This window comes from Mus caroli, unplaced genomic scaffold, assembly GCF_978045245.1.
Source record: "Mus caroli unplaced genomic scaffold, Mus_caroli_1 scaffold_12, whole genome shotgun sequence".
Lineage (NCBI taxonomy): Eukaryota > Metazoa > Chordata > Mammalia > Rodentia > Muridae > Mus > Mus caroli.
The window spans coordinates 70991219-71008841 of NW_028227267.1; the positions used below are offsets into that span (position 1 = coordinate 70991219).

Here is a 17623-nt window from a genome sequence, read left to right on the forward strand (position 1 = left end):
TATTAAGAAAAGGAGAAATTTTAAATATAGCAAGAACAGGGCTGGCGCTAAGGCTCTGTGACAGAGCACAAGCATTCCGAGGACAGTGCTCAGAGTTTGATCCCCACTGTCACAGAAACAAAAGAAAATGAATGAAACAACACATAAAACGAAACAGGAGTGCTTGATGCTAAGTACAGGAACAAGATCTGGGAAGGCGGTTTATCTGGACCACTTTATCTAAAGAGTCTTCCTAGTTAATAGACGAGATGGGGGCGGGGGTGAGGGACAACGAGAGGGAGAGGAGGAGGAGGAGGAGGAGGAGGAAGAGAGAGAATATGAATGAATGAGAACCAAGCACCACAGAAAAGAAAATGTTTTAGTGGCTTATAAAAGGAGAGGACTCAGGGCAGGCAAATGGCTCTAGGGTTCTGTCCACCAACCCAGGCTCCTAACTTCAATCCCTAGAACACACACGTTGAAAGCAGAAACCAGACTCCCAACCTGTTCCACACCTACAGCCAAAGAATGAATATTTAAATTCCAAGACCCCCGTATTTGTTAAGGTTGTCGCCCAAATATGACCTCCTAAGCCCCTCCGGTTACTAGCTTGCAGCCAGCTGGAGTCAGGGCCAGTTTGAGTCAGGAAGCTGTCTGTCACACAGAAGACTCAAGTGTTGTGATGTAACTCAACAGCATTGTCTAGACAAGGTTATACATATTTGTAAGTAAACAAATTTGCTAGTCACCTACTGTTTCAAAAACAAACAAATCTCAGGCAAGAGCAGTGTGATATTCATCCTACCAAAGCCATTCCCAAGCCTAGAAATAACGGAAGCTCAAAGACAGGTAGTACTAGCAAGTACAGCTCCGAAATCTGTTACTCAAGCAGCGAGTAAGGCCTCTCACTACATAATAACAATGTAACACTCAAAACCTCCCTCACCATCATTTCATATTTACATAATCATATACAGGCATCGAAAGTGTCACCCTGAGACTGGCCTATGGGCAAGTCCCTTGGGCCATTTTCCTGATTGATGATTAATGGGGGAGGGCCCAGCCCACTGTGGGTAGTGCCACCCCTGGGTAGGTGGTCCTGGGTTGTGTAAGAAAGCAGGCTGAGCAAGGCAGGGGAAGCAAGCCTGTAAGTAGCACCCTTCCATGGCCTCTGCATCAGCTCTTGCCTAGAGCTACAGACCTGATGCCCCTCCATGATGGACAGTAAGCCAGCTGTAAGCCAAACAAACCCAAGTTACCCTTGGTCAGAATGGTTGATCACAGAAAACCAGGAAATTTAGTACATTGGGTTCTCAAAATGGCTCATGGGCTAAAGGCACCTGCAACTAAGTCTGGGGACCTGAGTTCAATCCCCAGGACCCACAAAGATAAATGAAAGAACTGACTGCTGTTAAGTTGCCCTCTGACCTGCACACACACACACACACCACAGTACACAGTACTTGCCGCACACAAAAGAAATTTAAGATATAATGTAATAGAAGAGGAGGGGGAAGAAGAGGAAGAGGAAGTGGAAGAGGAAGAGGAAGTAGCAATAGCAGTAGTAGCAGCAGTGCCTAGCCTTTTAAAAAGCTCAGAGGCTGCCGTATGTGTTTTATACTTCCTCACATAAAGCTGCTGGGCAGTAAGAGACAGGTTCTCTCTTATCTTTCATTCCTTATAGCATGCTCCTTCAAAGATCACAGGTTCAGTGCAAGAACCTGAACAGTCTCAGCCCTGCTAATATTCACGGTAGGAAATGTAGAAAAGGAAAAACAGACAAAATTTAAAATTACAAATACAACTGGGAGATGAGACCCCATCCCTCATGCAGAAATTCACCGCAGAACGCCCACTGCATTAGTCCGTGTTCATCGCCAACAGGTTCTTAGTCTCTTTTTTTTTTTTAAGTTTTTAAACGTTTTTAGACTATTTTATGTATATGGGTAATTTGTTTGCATGTATTTCTGTACACTCCTTGCAGTCTTGGTACCAGAAGAGGGCACTGGATTCTCAGAACTGGAGTTATAGACCCTACGTGAGTGACAGGAATTGAACCTTGGTCCTCTGTAAAAGCAGCCAGTGATCATAACTGCAGAGGCATTTCTCCACTCCCTTTCCTGTCAAGAATTCTGAGGCCCAGGCTTGATTCTATCCTTTCTACTCATCTGAGGACAGCAATAATTCACTCTCAACTGAGCACAACCTAGAACTCCTCAGAACACACTCAACATTAATATTTAAAAAAAAAAAAACAATTAAATTAGATCACCAACGTTTTTAAGATTGTATAGTCAACTATGCCCCAAAGTTCTGGGTGCACATGGACTTACCATGAAGTTATGTTACACTGATTTACTTATTACTGTAAGCTAACTATTAGGATAAAAATGTTATAACAGGACAGAAGTGGGTAAGTAAACAGAAGGGCTGCACTGGCTTTGGCAACAATAGTAGTTCATGAATAAGTCTCTTGAGAAATCAGGGAACCAGAAACTACAGACACTGCTGTGTCGGCTCCCAGACAAGTCCTGGGGAGCAGGCTTCTGCTGTAGGTGAAGCTAGACAGACTAACCAGAAACCTGTGGAACTGAAAATTAGCTAGGTGAACCTGCAGACTACCCTAACAGTACCTTACATGTTATTTTTTTAAAAATAATAATAATAATAATAAATTAAAGCTAATGACAACTGCACCTAGGAATGTTTTTAACCTTGAGGGGGAAATGTACATTCCTAGACTCATGATGGCAGCCCTCTTTGCTGTTTCGGCTACAAACAAAGCAGAAGGCCTCTAATTTTTCAGGAGCCAACTAAAACAAAATGGAAACCAGAAGAACAAGAAGCCCACTGGCGTCATTATCTGTTATAAAGAGCCACTGTGTCTGGCTTGCTGGGAATTTTGAGCTTTAAAATTGAGTGTGTTTGTTATGCAGCACAAGCCTCTTCTCTGACTAGGCTCTACCCCTTACACACCAAAATGCTGGCAGCATGAGGAAGGACTCGGGCTAGAACCTGGGAGGTTGCTTCCATTCAGGTACAGGGAACAGAACAACTGTATCCCCTCTCCTGAAAGAGCCAGGGCCTGACCAGAGCAGCCAGCTAGCTGCAAAGTCTAAACCCAAGGTTTAAAACAATTAGTGTCCTTGAAACCCTAGAGCTAGTCTGCAGCTTTAAAGTGTTACACGATGCTATACAATATAGACTGAGGGAAGCCAACATAGACTGAGGGAGGCATGCTCAGCAAACCCTGGCTTAATTCAATGTGAATTAAAATTACCTAGGGCACTCATTCCTCCCCCTCCCCCAACTCTCACCCTGGCTGTCCTTAACTCATTCTGTAGACCAGGCTGGTCTCAACCTCAGAGATCCACCTGCCTCTGCCTCCCAAGTGCTTCTTCACTTTCTTCTTCCCCTCTTCCTTCAAAAGCTACATGAATTCTTGAAGATAGCACACTAGCATCCTTACACACGCCATCAAACAGGGCACAGTGATGTTTCATAAGTCGTTCCCTTTCAGAACCCTGCCCTGCTGACATCCGGGGAAGCCCAGGACCTGAGCAACAAAGAGTGACACTAAAGACCCTGTAAATCTAGGACAAAGGTCATTCTTAATGATCTCTATGGTTTACTTGCCAGTGTGATCAAGAATCGAAAGGAAGGTAGACAGGAACGCAGGATGGTTCTGTGTTGGTCACTGAAGGAAGGCGATCGCAAGTTTCCACGTGAAACCTACCTCAAGTTTAGGTGGGTCAACATCTGCAAATTAACAATGGCCTCGGGAATGACTCTGATACAGTTGTGATACAGGTTAAGAATTTCCAGTGATACAAATTGGCACAGCTCCATTGGCACTTCCACCAGTCTGTTTTTAGATAGATCTATGAAAAAAAAAAGAACACTCTGTCAGTACATCACCAGGATCCTCGACGCTGTCTGCAAATCACCAGGATCCTCGATGCTGTGGGCACATCACCAGCATCCTTGATGCTATCTGTACATCACCAGTATCCCTGATGCTGTGGGCACATCACCAGCATCCTCGATGCTGTGGGCACATCACCAGCATCCTCGACGCCTTGTCCCTGCTTTAATGCTATGATCTAAACTGTATCAGCATCGCTGTCTTTGTGCCTCTGTTGTGGTTTCTATTTCTTGGGCAGATTCAGAAGCACACACATAAGGAAAACAAAGATGCTGGTGAGACTTCCGGTCTCTGGTTTATAAATCTGGATACATACATACAAGGAACTTTTCACCTATTATGAAAATTATCTTAGGCAAGAATGTAACTCTTTACACATATACAAATACCATAACTATCACTCATTCGTTATATGCACTGACTTTCCAACTAGAATCCACTTCTAGTGGAGATGGAATATGTCTTTTTTATCTTCGACAAATATAAAATCCACATTTTAAAAAATGTTTTAATCACCAGAAAACTTACAATATACAAGACCAAGACAAACCAACTGTGTCTGTTAAGAGCCAATATGTGTCTGCTGAACAACTACCAGTAAAAGTGAACTCCACAGCCAAGTGCACAGAGTCCTGTGGAGTGATTCGAACACACAGCCCCCCCCCCCAACAAAATGATGCGATAGGAACAGTAGACATGATGCCAAATACAGGAAGGAAACAGATGCTACAACTGTGAAGAGTGAAGGCCAGACAGTTACCTGGAGGATAAACTGGGAACTTTATGCTCATTAACTTAAGACTTCCCAGAGAGCTTGAAGGAAGAAGATAAATTTGGTCCATGAGCACAATACTTAAGACAAAACAAGTAAATAACTCCCCCATCAGATAACCCATGAAAGGGAATGAGGGACAGCAGCCATTCCATTCACAAACCAACAAACTCTTCCTATATAAAGATAAGGAGATGCTACTCTCAGTAGGACTAGGGCTGGCGATGTGGCTTGGGGAAACTCCCGTGACATGTGAAGTCCTGGGTTCAGTCTGCAGCCCCACCACCAAAAAATGGAGAGATAGAACACACAGAAGAGTATGCCAAGGGCTCCTGTGCATAAAGCAATGCAACATTGTTTCAATTAAAGTAACATAAATTGTAATTACATGAATAGCATTGTTTACCTTTTACACTAGTGAGAATCAAACAGTCTGATACAGACACTACTATGATGAAGGCATGGTCAGTAAAAGGCTGTTAACTGGTGACATTTTAGCAGAATCCATCATAATAGAACTGAGGGTAAGGAGAAACTGAGGCAGAGATCAAACAACAGGAGGTTGCAGCTATTTAAAATGAGTAAATCTGGGAAGGGTTTTACAGCTTGGGGCTCCAGTTCATATTAGGACTAGCAGGGCTAGTCAGATGGGCCAGTGGGTAAACGCACTGCCCACCAAGCCTGACAGCCTGAGTTCAATGCCTAGAACCCACATAGTTGACGCAGAGAACCGATGACAATAAATGTCATCCACACACATGCCATGGCACTTGCCTTGTAAATAGTAAATGCTAAAAATAAAAGTAAAATAAATTTGATTAAAAAAATAAGAGGGGCTGGAGAGATGGCTCAGTGGTTAAGAGCACGTTTTGCTCTTGCAGAGGACCTGGGTTCAGTTCCCAGCATCCACATGGAGTTCCCAACCATCTATAACTCCAGTTCCAAGGAATCTGGCACCCTCTTCTGACATCATAGGCACCAGGCTCACACTTAGTTCACAGACACATATGCAGACGAAAACAATAGGCATAAAATAAAAATAATTCTTTAACAAAAGACTGGTGGGAGTACCATGATGGCTTAGTAGACAACGCCTGATAGCTGAGTTCATTCTATGAGACTCACGTGGTAGAAGGAGAGAGTGGACTCCTGCAAGCTCTCTTCTTCAGCATAAGGGCACACACACTTGCATAATACATACAATATTTTTTTTAAAAGAAGAAGAGGGCTCAGAAAGATGGCTCAGCAAGAAAAGTGACCCTTAGTGAAGGCCCAGCAACCTAGAATCCATCTCTCAAACCCACTTAGGGGTAGAAGGTGAGAACCAACTCCACAAAGTTGTCTTCCCGCTTTCACACGCATGCTGTGAGCTGCACATAACCTGCTCCCACATGCACATGCACGCACGCACGCATGCGCACACACACACCAATAATAATGCATGGATAAAGGTGCTACAGGAATGGACGGTGTAAGGTGGGTGTGTAAAAAATAAATCCCTTTTTCCTTCCCAGCCCTTCTCCAGAATGCCGACTCTGAGACTAATTATTTATTAATAAATGTCTGGGACACAATCTTCGGCTCATCCTGTTGCAGACAGCCCTGGGGCTAATTGTATTTGATGTTAATTCTGTTCTCCTGTGAGGGGATGCAAACAAGGAATGAGTCAGCACTCAGGTGACTTCCTGTAAACCTGCTTCCCACCTTAATTTATAAAGGCTAGAGTTGATGATTGGGTGGAGAAAGAGGGGAAGGTGGAGCTGAAGGTTTTGGGAGAGAAGGGGCTGTGGGGGGGGAGACAATGGAGGAGGAGGAAGAAGGAAAGTGGAGCAGAAGCAGCAAGTTCTAAGGGGTCTCTTATATAGGGAAGATGGTAGTGTCATGGTAGATCTGCCCAATCTAGGCGCACAGCATGTATTCATGTTAATTGAGTTGTGTTTTCATTGCCGGGGCATATTTGGGTTGGAGATTTACCACAACGTCATTCCCTGACTAGCTCCTAACTCATTTAGCCCATTCAAACTATTCTCTATGTCTTCCACATGGTTAGGCGCCTCTCCTCAGCTTCATGCCTCCAAGTCTGGGGCGAATCTCCTCTTCCTTCTCTCCTGAGTTCAGCTACCTGCTGGTTCACATCCCCTCAGCAATCCCGGTAAGTCTCCACTCACTATTTCCCAGAATCCTCTCTCTTCCTGCCAGTGCCCCACCTCCTATCTCCTGCCTCAGCTCTTTGGCCATCAGCATCTTTATTGACAGGGATGGGCGGCTTCTGTATGCGAGGGTGCCTGGTTCCTCAGATGACTTGCTGACCTCATGCCTTCTTCTCGGTTTGGAATTCCACCTTTGTTATACACTTTCTTTCACTGTGTGTATGGCTTTGGTCCATGACCATCTTGGTCGTTTGTTCCCTTGACTTCCCCTCAAGTTCACTAGGCTGCTTTCTAATATTCTCCCTTTTAAAAGAATATTATATACACTGGAGATGTGCTAAGAGATTTTACGTACTTCCTATACAAAGGTCAACTATGTGAGACAATACATAATTTGTCTGACTGTAGTTATTTTCAGTACGTATTATATGTGTACATATACCAAAACAGACTAGATTCCTGACATATGTACATGATGTGCACTTTGACTCAATCTTTTTACAGCCACAAATATGGGTAGTATATTCACAGCCGCAAATATGCGTGATATACTTTTCAGCAGAGTCTGAAATCATACAAGTTAGAAAGTAATTTAAATGTCAGTGGAGGGCTGATTAAATATTCACACTCCATTAATAAATATCATAAATAATGCTAATATCAAATTAAACCATAAACATGGCTGTGACAACAATTGCATTCCCTGTGAATACTGGAATACTGTAACATCATTCATTAGCGTGAACACAAGGACTCTCTGTGGCTGACAGGGCACCATCTCTAAGATAAACTGCCCATGCTGGTAAACGGCCATGTATAAAACAGGGCATGCAGCATTTGTGAGTTGTAGAGGGTGTTCCACACAGTTACTTAGTTGTAACTATTTCTGGAGAGTTAAGAAACTGGTGAATGCTGCACTTTCTAGACAATGGCCCTCTGGTCAGATGGACGGAACTGGCTTCTCACTATAGACCCCTCTGTGCCTGCAAAGACTTGAATGCATTCAAATACACACACACACATGCATGCACATACAGGTAGATGTGTGTGTGTGTGTGTGTGTGCGTGTGTGTGAGTGTGTGTGTGTATCCAGATAAACAATATATGTGAATATACATGATATATCATACATACACTATTGAAATATCCAACTCTGTATGTATAAAGGCATCTCCCAGGACATCCACATTCTCCCTCTCAGGACACAATGGATTTGTGCTTTAGTCAAAGACTGAAGCGACTGTCAATTTCTGGGCAGCAAATGTAGGAAAGAGGGGTGTGAAGCAAATTTCCTTTCCTGAAATTTTAGGGCCATCACAGAAAGAACAATTCTCTGCAGAAGACACGCAGATTTTCCTGTTCCACAAAGCAGGAAATCTACCCAGAAAACACGCTGTTTCTGAGCGAGTTCAGCTCAGAAAATCCCATGAAGTTCACAGAGAGAAAACCTGGCCATGTAGTCTGCCGACTGGAGTGTTTACAGTGCAGACTGCTTGCTGTCCTTGCCTCCTATCTCCTCCATGGTCTCCCGGTGTGGAGGAACGGTCAGCGGCTTCCTCCCATTACTAACTCTGAGAGGATTCATCCACAAAGCCTCTCCAAAGATGGCGTTAGTCCTAACCGCTGAAGGGAAAAGCCTTAATTCTTGCTCATTTTAAATTGGGTCTAATATCTTGCTATTCATCTCTTTTTGTTGTTTGTTTGTTTGTTTGTTTGTTTGTTTGCTTGCTTGGTCTCGGGGTTTTGTTGTTGTTTTTCCTTTTGGAGACAGGATCTTCCTATGCAGGCTCAGGGTGGCCTAGAACTCACAACCCTCTTGCCTCAGCTGCCAGTGTTAACCTTTCAACCACAGGGCCTGCCTTATCATACCCATCTGAAACTGTTATGGCTGGGTATGGTTTTGAGACAGAGTTCCATGTAGCCCAGGTTGACCTTAAACTCTCTACATAGTAGTAGGTGGTCTTGAGCTTCTGATCCCCCTGCCAGGTTCAAGGCAGGGACTGGTGGATCTGGTTTATAGGTTTGTGAGAGCTCAGTGACCCTCAGACCTCGATCTTGTGAACACTAAGCAAACGTGCTACCACCTGAGCTATCTTAAACATGATGTTTTTAATTTATTATTCTTTATATACCTTTTCAATGATCCTTTAAGGAGTTAGGATATATATATATATATAAAACAAAGAAAATTCTAATCCAGTGGTTTCTCGACCTTCTAAGGCTGTGACCCTTTAACATAGTCCCTTATGTTGTGGTGACCCCCAACCATAAGATTATTTTAATTGCTATTTCATAACTATAACTTTGCTACTGTTATAAATCATAATGTAAATGTCTGTGCTTTTCCATGGTCTTAGGTGACTCTTGTGAAGAGCTGTTCAACCCCCAAAGGGGTTGTGACCCACAGGCTGAGAAACACTGTAAGCTGTTGACCATGGGTATCCGCCATGAACAGGTCTTCACTGCACCCAAATAAGTCGACCTTCATATCCACCAAGCTACTGACAACTCCCCACCCCATGCCATAAGCTCCTGTATTTCTAGATTTGTGTCAGTTTCTACATTAGAGGGTCAGAAATCTACACACAGCCTAGACTCTCCCAACGCCTACACAAAAACAGCTGCCTCCTCAGTCAGCAGTGTGGAAATTAAAACAAAACAAACAGTCTGTTGGGGTTAATTAACGTCATGATGAATTATTTACACATCCGTCCAACATTTCCCAAGTATATGCTCTCGACAGAAATAAAAAGCCACACACATTCAAGGAGCTTAGCCATTTAAAAGAAAACTGAGGCACGATCACAATAAACCATGGGGATATTCCAAACTACGTTTCTAATATGGCCGAGATCGAGGACTGGAAAGAGGGCTCAATGTTAGGAGCCTGTACTGCTCTTCCAGAGGTCCTGAATTTGGTTCACAGAACCCATATTGGGGCTGACAATCAAATGTAACTCCTGCTCCAAAGGACAAGCATTGTTCATACCCACACACAGACATAGACATAATTTGAAAATAAATAAGATATATATATATATATATATATATATATATATATATACACACACACACATAAGTTTTAAATCAGGCTGAGTCCTGGCTGTAAGGTCAGATACATCTAGTGAAATCTGACTAGCACTTGGCAGATGCTCATGCAAACTATTAAGTGCCTTCAACTTACGGGTAAGAACAGGCTTGGGTGGCTTGCCCAAACCACAGTGGTAATTCCACAGCTTTCCCCAGGAGACCATCCTTCTTCATGGAATGATGCCAACAAGACCAGGGCAACAAATCAATCTTCTAGTTTGATTCGTCCAAACTACAACCAAAATATAGCCAACATGGTCTCTGAGCAAGGCCAGAGGGAAGCTGAGTCATATCTCTAGCAGTAACAGAAAAGCACTGGGCTTCGTAGGTTTTCAAATGTATGGCTGCTTTTTCTCTGTGACTCTTAGCATTGTTTAATTCCCAACCTTGTTAGTGGAAGACAGAAAGAAGAGTACAAAAATGTGGATAGGCCGCCACCTTCTCCTCCGAGCTTCATGTATGCTCTAGAGAAAATGAAAAGATGCCTAGAAAGGGCAGTAAGCCTGAGCTGAGCTGTTTGCACTCAGGGTATCAGGTTACAGAATAAAGTCCAGTCCCAGTCTTTCCTGTTACCTGAAAACCAAGCACTAAACCAAGGAAGAGAGGGAAGAGGGCAGGAAGGCAGGAAGAAAACCTGAGAACCAGGCTTGGATGATGGTGTCCCAGCACTCAGAGGCCAGCTGTGGGCTACAGTGCCTACTTTCTGTGCCCTGCCCCCCCTCAAAAAAAAAAAAAAAAAACAGAAAGAAGAGGAGGGTGAGAGAGGGCTAAAGAATAGAGGGAGCAGAAGGGAAGGGAGAGGAAAGGGAGAGGTCAGAGAAAGAGAAAGGAGTGGGAAGGGGAGGAGACAGGGAGGGGAGAAGAGGAGAGGGGAAGGGAGGGAGGCGGTCCAGAGAAGGGGGGGGAGTAGAGAAGAGAGGAGGGGAGGAAAAGTAAATTTAGGACTTAGCTATAAACAAAGGCACAGGACAGTAAGCACCCCTAACCTAGGCTCCTAACAGAAGTCATCAGAGCCCAAGCAGACACCCCCAAAGTCTGAGCAATAAATGTTCTCCACTCCAGAAAAAACAATCGCTCTCTAGACATGAAGCAAAGGCTAAGAGGGCAATTCACTTGTTAATCTCCAATGACAAAATCTAAAAGCAGGCGGTACACATTGGTGAAAGACTCAGGAAGACCTGAGCCATGCCATGAGAGATAAACAGGCTTTGCAAGGGACCGTGAACTTGGAGGGGTGATTTGTGTTTGTTTTTTGGTTATTTACAGTTCTCAGGCTTCTATAAATACAGAGCAGATATCAGTGACTCCATTTAGGGCTGTTTCCCTAAGTAAAAACCTCCCTAGAACCTCTCAGCCTGTTGGCGTGTTAGAGTCACTTCAGAAGCCTGGGGATCACGACTGGAGCCATGGGGATTCTTGGGGTATCCATATGATGCCCCGACAGTCTACAGGGATGAGCATCCCTGCCCGGTCCCACCATGGAGAACAAAACCACTACGACAATTTTGAGCCAATTTTGAAACAAGCTTTCATTAAATACTGGCCAGGATGATGGACTCTGGCCAGGTCTATTCCGGGGTTCCCAGAAAATGGCCACGAGTCACATTTTACAAAGGCTTATAAAGGCAAACCCATAAGGCCATGTATTTCCCACCACATCCAATCAGGGGCAAGCATATATCCTGACATATGTCCTGCCTCCGAACCTCCCACCTACATGTGATCAGGGACATCTGGTGAGGTTGGGTCAAGTTGCTTTGGGTAGCAAACACTTCTTATATAAATAGCCCCCAGCATTTCAGGGTGTATCTGTCTTAGGGCAAGGGGCTTACAGGTTAGAGACATTTTTGTTTTATGTATCTCTTAGGCACAGTACTTAAAACATAACTTTGGGAGAGTGTGTGCCCAGAGACAGGGCTAATCCGGAGAGGATGTTGGTTTGGACACACAGAGAGTCCCATAGCAGGATCCAAAGGTGGGGCTGAAAATACTGCCCGAGTTGGAGTCAGCCCTCACTGGATCTGAGCCTTACTCCCATTGTCTTCTCAGCAAGTTTCCAATACAAGCCGGGCAACAAAAATCTAACCAGGAATGAAGTTGTACATATTTTGAAAGAGCCACAGACATGGAAAACTAAATTTTTTCCTTCCTTTGTTGATATGTGTGCTCCACACCAGTTGTCTTCCTCACTTGCTCTCCACCTACTTATTTTTTGGAAAGACTCCCCTCCTCCTCTGGTCTCTGTTCTGGGCTTATTTGGAGCTGACCAGGAAGCCCCAGGGAGCCTCTTGTCTCTGCCCACCCCCTACACACCTTATTTTTAAAGTAGGTGCTGGGGATTGAACTCACACGTGCGCAGCAAGTACTTCTGAGTGACCCATCTTCACAGCCCCCTCTTCTTTCCCTCCTTAACAATAACGAGGCAAGGCAGATGCCTCTGTAATTCCCAGTAAGGTTCAGACTAGTAAAAAGCAGAACTAATTCCCAGCTGTGTGAACAGTCACCAAAGCTTCCTGAGAGCCCTTTCTCGGCTCAGCCTCAGAAGCCGAGCTCTCGGAAAGATTGACTGTCCATCTGAGTAAATCTTGTAAAAAGAAAACACCTTAACAACTGGCCTGTTTCTAAGCCTGGTCAGTAGACATTCCACAGCCTTGTAAAAGCTATGTGACCTCTGATCAGGTCTTTAACACATTTTCCAAATGAAGGGACGTCTCCTGGATGCCTCTGTTCTCTACCCAGCCCAGGAGGGCAACTGTCCTAGCTGGAATCCCACCCTGGGGTCTTGCTCTGCAGTGAAGAGTCAAGTACACACCAACACAAACACACTCGGGCAGCAAACCGGCACCCCTAAGACACGGTCTGCCCACATCCGCTACTTAATTGAAGTATTCACACGAAAGCCAAGCAGCCAGAAATAAAACAATGAGGATCACGCTGCCAAAGCAAGCATTGCAAATCCCTAAAATAAAGTGGCCAAAAGAGTAAAAATAAGCAGGGTAGAGTAGGAAAACAGTACGTGGAACCCAGTGTGCAGTCAGCAAGATTGAGCAGAGGGACGCTGTTTTTGTATAAAAAACGGAAAGTGGTAGTTCATGAGGAACGGGTTGAATCCCTCATGTGCCAGCAATAACATCCGAAATCTGCAGCCACTAGCATCCTCCATGTACAAGCTCTGATGGGCCAGGACAGCTGGGGACCTTGTGGGCCATATCCTGTTGGTCAGAAGAAAAGTCCCACTCTTGGAAATCACTATCATGAGCCGTTTCAGGAAACCCAAGTAAGACCATAAACATACTACCATGTAATTAACTTCAGAAGCCAGCATCCCCTTCCTAATCCAAGAGGGTTGCAGCCCCAGACTCCCAGGAGATACCTAAAGAGCCCAGATAGTACTGGGCCCATCTATCCTTTTATTCTATATGTGTGCCCATGATAAAGTGGAATTTACAAACTAGGCAAAGCAAGAGAATACCAATAAGGGGAGAGAGAGAGAGAGAGAGAGAGAGAGAGAGAGAGAGAGAGAGAGAGAGAGAGAGAGAGAGAGAGAGAGAAAGTAGAACAGCTTCCATAACAAACTGTGATAAAAAGCTGTGTGGCTTTGGTCTCTCTCTTGAGGGGGAAGGCTTATGTTATTTTTGGATCACAGCTGACAAACAGTGACTGAGACAAGATAGTTAGGAACTACTGTTTCAGTACCAGCCATGAGGTCCTGTCAACTGGGTGAGATGTGTGCCCATCACAGGGAAGTCCAAAGCCCTGGCTCACTTGTGCCTAAGACCTTGTACCTCCTAATGCTCTGGAAAGCTCTTTCTACTTTGATATTGTGGCTCCTCCTGAGGACAGGTTGGGTGGTGGGGTGGCCTGGGGTCACCACCCTTCTCCAATTAGTTAGGCAAGGTCTCCTCTATCTCTCCACCTGAGCTTCCTCGCTGCCCCACAAAGCCCCCTAGCTGGGAAACCTACTTCCTATTACTCTCCACACACATAGGAGTCCAGCCCCATGGTTCAACACTCACCCACAGGAGGGGCATTAGAATAAGGGAACAAGGCTCCAGGCAATGTTGAGTCCTGACTCTGAAGATTTTACCACCAGAGACTTGGAGCACCAAACAGGCAGAAATAACAAGCAAATTCCTAAAAGCCTGGAGAGAGTCCAGCTCTCAGGCATATATCTCTGAGATCCACCAAGAAGTAGGTCTCTCACTGATAAGCTCTCAAAGTTTTAACTATCAATCACCACCATCTTCTGTCCCATGGTTTCTTTTTTCCCTTAGCACACAGATAGCTATTTAGTTGTGTATGGTGGTTGCCTATTTAACTTCGTAAGTTCTATGGCGGTGAGGCCCCTGAGACACACAGCTAGAGCTCTGTGAACGTTGCTGAATGAATGCAATGTCAAACGCGGTTGGAGAGCAGGTTCTTGGGCCACCTTGTGTAAGTAACTTCAAGCCCTGTCCCTACCACTCAGCTCAGAAGACTTGGAAATCTGACAAATCTGCCTATGCCTCTGTTTCTTTACCTGTAACTTGAAGACAAGAATAGTAGCTGCTCCAGAATTCTTGAAAGGGTTGGACAGGGCCATTCAGAGTAAGCCCTCAGAGTGGTGCCCACAGGGAGCAAAGGGCTCTAGGGAGGATAGAGACAAACACGTTGCCCTGTCTTATTCCATTAGATAGTAAGAAATAAGGTCTGAGTTACAAGTAGCTTAAGATTAAACTGGCAAGCATATTTCATATGAGATACCAGCAAACTAATTATACTTTTTAAAATTAACTATGCATATGTGATATATATATATATATATATATATATATATATATGTATGGGTATATGTGTTTTATTTGAGAAGAGGGTGTCTGAGACAATGTCTTATTATTTAGTCTAGGCTGGCTTTGAACTTACGGATTTCCTGCCTTAGCTTTCAAAGTGCTGGGATCACAGGTACGTGCTGTGGTGTCTGGCCAAACTACTTATGCTTCTGTATAATGAGTGGGGGAAAAAAATCTTAAAAACCATTTTGATGGCTTCTCTGTCCACTAAATCGCACAACAGTTTTCTGTCCCGCCATCCATTGCTCAGTCCACCTATCCCTCGGCTGGCTCCTCGTGCTGCTAGCCATGTGCCAGACTGGCTCGCGGCAGATACTTCTGGGGAGTGAAATGATTCAAAGGGAACAGACAGCAACAGCCCGAGCTCAAGGGGCTACAGCTGACCCTGGGAGGTCGTGGCTCACAAGAAAACAATCTCAGTGTGGAAAGAAGGTGTACACAGCTCAGTGGGGTGTGTACAGGTGCGCACAGGGGCACAGGTTGCTGTAGGAGTGAGCTTTCTCCAGATGCAGAGGAGCCTGGGATTGCCTGGTAGGTGCAGCATAACTTGGGGCAGCTGCTCAGTGGGTGAGGAGAGGCGCAGAGACTGGGATTCTCAGAACGCAAGGAGGAGTGAGGCTCCAGCAGTTCTGTGGTCTTTCTCTGGTATCACATATAAGGACTGTCTCACTGATGAAGCGGAGCAGCTGACATCAGAGCAGCAGTTCTGGCACACAACTGTTAAAGACTAATTCCTAGTGACTAACGATTCTAACAAGTGCTGCAAGGTGAGCTGTTCTGAAGTACAAAGACCATGAAGCTCTCAGATGCTAAGGCCTCTGCGGCCTTTTACTTTATCAGCACTGTAGACTTGCTATCGAGGAGGAAACATTGCGTACTGTGAGAGTGCTGACAGAAAGACTGGTCCTTAGCCACAAAAGACAGGGTAATGTGCTGGGGAAACCACAAAAAAGAGCTCCTCGTAAGAAACCAATGATACCAGAATTATTTTCCCAAGGTCTTTGCTTTGGTTGGAGATCTCAGAAATCAAAAAGAGCATTAAATTCCTATTAAGCATCAGTCCTCCAGGATCCACGGTTAATTGGGCCCTTTTACTATACACAAAATGGTAAATACAAAAACAACAATAAATAAATGACATACACTGGTACATACACTGGGCATAGCAGCACGTGTCTAAACTCCCGGCTGCTCCCGATTCTGAAAAAGGAGGAGTCCTGGGGCCTGGAACAATAAATAAATGAAGCAGTACATACACTGGGCATAGCAGCACATGTCTAAACTCCCGGCTGCTCCCAATTCTGAAAAAGGAGGAGTCCTGGGGCCTGGAAGTACCAGGACACTCTGCACACTTTTCTTCCCAATGATAAAGATAAAAAGGCAAACAAGACCACTGAGAAATTCAGTCCCTCCCATACCCGAGGCCAAGTTCATACAAGGCAGCATATAACATCCACATCTATTACAAACAAACAAAACCGCTAGTATAGGCAAATCAATATGATCATTTTTGGTTTTCTTTTCTGCAGAAAAAAAAAAAAAGCAGTGTGAACGGTGCCAGGGAGGAGAGCACATACATCAGGCCTTTCCCCATCAAAGATAAAATTATTCCCCCTCTAAGAGATCAATGAATTTGGAACAGAAGGTGTTAGCGCCACTTTAAATGGTTCCAAGACAGGGACATGAACCTTTTCCTTTGATGTGGAGAGAATTTCAGGCTAACTAGCGACTCAAGAAACTCAAGTAATGGCTCATGTCAAACACGAGAAACAGTGACGCTAGCAACAGCATCTTGAAGTGGAAATCACAGGAGACTCAGAATTGATCCCACATGGGATCAATCACATCAGTAAAATGAATCTCAAACAAGCAAAACATCAAGAAGTAACCACTGCGCCCATTTCAATGTGCTCCTTAAAAAGCCGAAGGGGGGAAAAATTATTGCCACCAAAACCCTCAAAGATATTACCAATAATACTCCCATGCAGATAAAAAAGATTTAAAACTACTATAACATACTTAAGTGTAATATCCTTCAGAAAAGAAAAATTTTATGTAAGACTATTTGAAAATCTATAGCAATTTCCTGTGTACATAAAAGTAAAAAATTTATCGTTAATGACATATTATAAAAATGTTCAGCATTAGCCAGGCAGTGGGGGCACACACCTTTAATCCCAGCACTCAGGAGGCAAAAGCAGATGGATCTCTTAAGTTCAAGGCCAGATTGGCCTACAGAATGAGTTCCATGACATCCAGGACTATACAAAGAAACCCTGTCTTGGGGGGAGGGGGGGCGGTTCAGCACCATAAAAATTAAAATTAAAATTTCATATATATGTTCTTAGAAAACAAATCATCTTAGGAACATTTTTAGAGAGGATACAAAATAATGAATTTCATTAAGACATTTTCATACATATACTTTTTGTTTGGTGAAATTCAAAAATCATCTTGGTAACCATTTGGATGAAATAAGACTTTCAAATTTCAAATGAAGTTTAAGAAGGAGGGAGATAGGCAATTAAGTACCCTTGTCTGGTTTGTAAAAACTGAAGAGTTACTTGATAAATATTGACAGTGTGCTTACCACATGCCAGAAATAGTTCTACACAGAAGGCAAGCACAGCTGACGTCATCCATACCCCAGCCTTCCAGAACTGACATTCTAGGGAGGCCAGACAAACCAACCCAGCAGGTAGAACCAAGGACAGAGAGCCAGAAGCCCCACAAGCACAGGGAGGGCTGGGATTTTCAAACCCAGTGACCAGGGAGGAGCTCACACACGATCGATCGAGAGCTGCAAAGATTAGCAGACGTGTCCCAGGACACCTAGGAGCCAGATGCTTTCCTCCAGTGAAGGGTCAGTGAGTGCCCT

At 44.3% G+C, this 17623-nt stretch overlaps 1 protein-coding gene across 7 annotated transcripts in view; it reads right to left on the bottom strand.

Moving 5' to 3' along the window:
• Nucleotides 1-17623, bottom strand: part of Lrch1 (leucine rich repeats and calponin homology domain containing 1) — a 185794-nt gene that overhangs the window by 95996 nt on the left and 72175 nt on the right. For 6 of the 7 annotated variants that reach the window (XM_021181697.2, XM_085828771.1, XM_021181695.2 and 3 more), the window contains exon 2: nucleotides 3716-3860. In XM_021181697.2, the coding sequence (XP_021037356.1) occupies nucleotides 3716-3860 (145 nt within the window). Of the gene's footprint in view, nucleotides 1-3715; nucleotides 3861-10010; nucleotides 10291-17623 lie in introns of those variants that run through there. The other variant, XM_085828772.1, reaches the window with a different exon arrangement.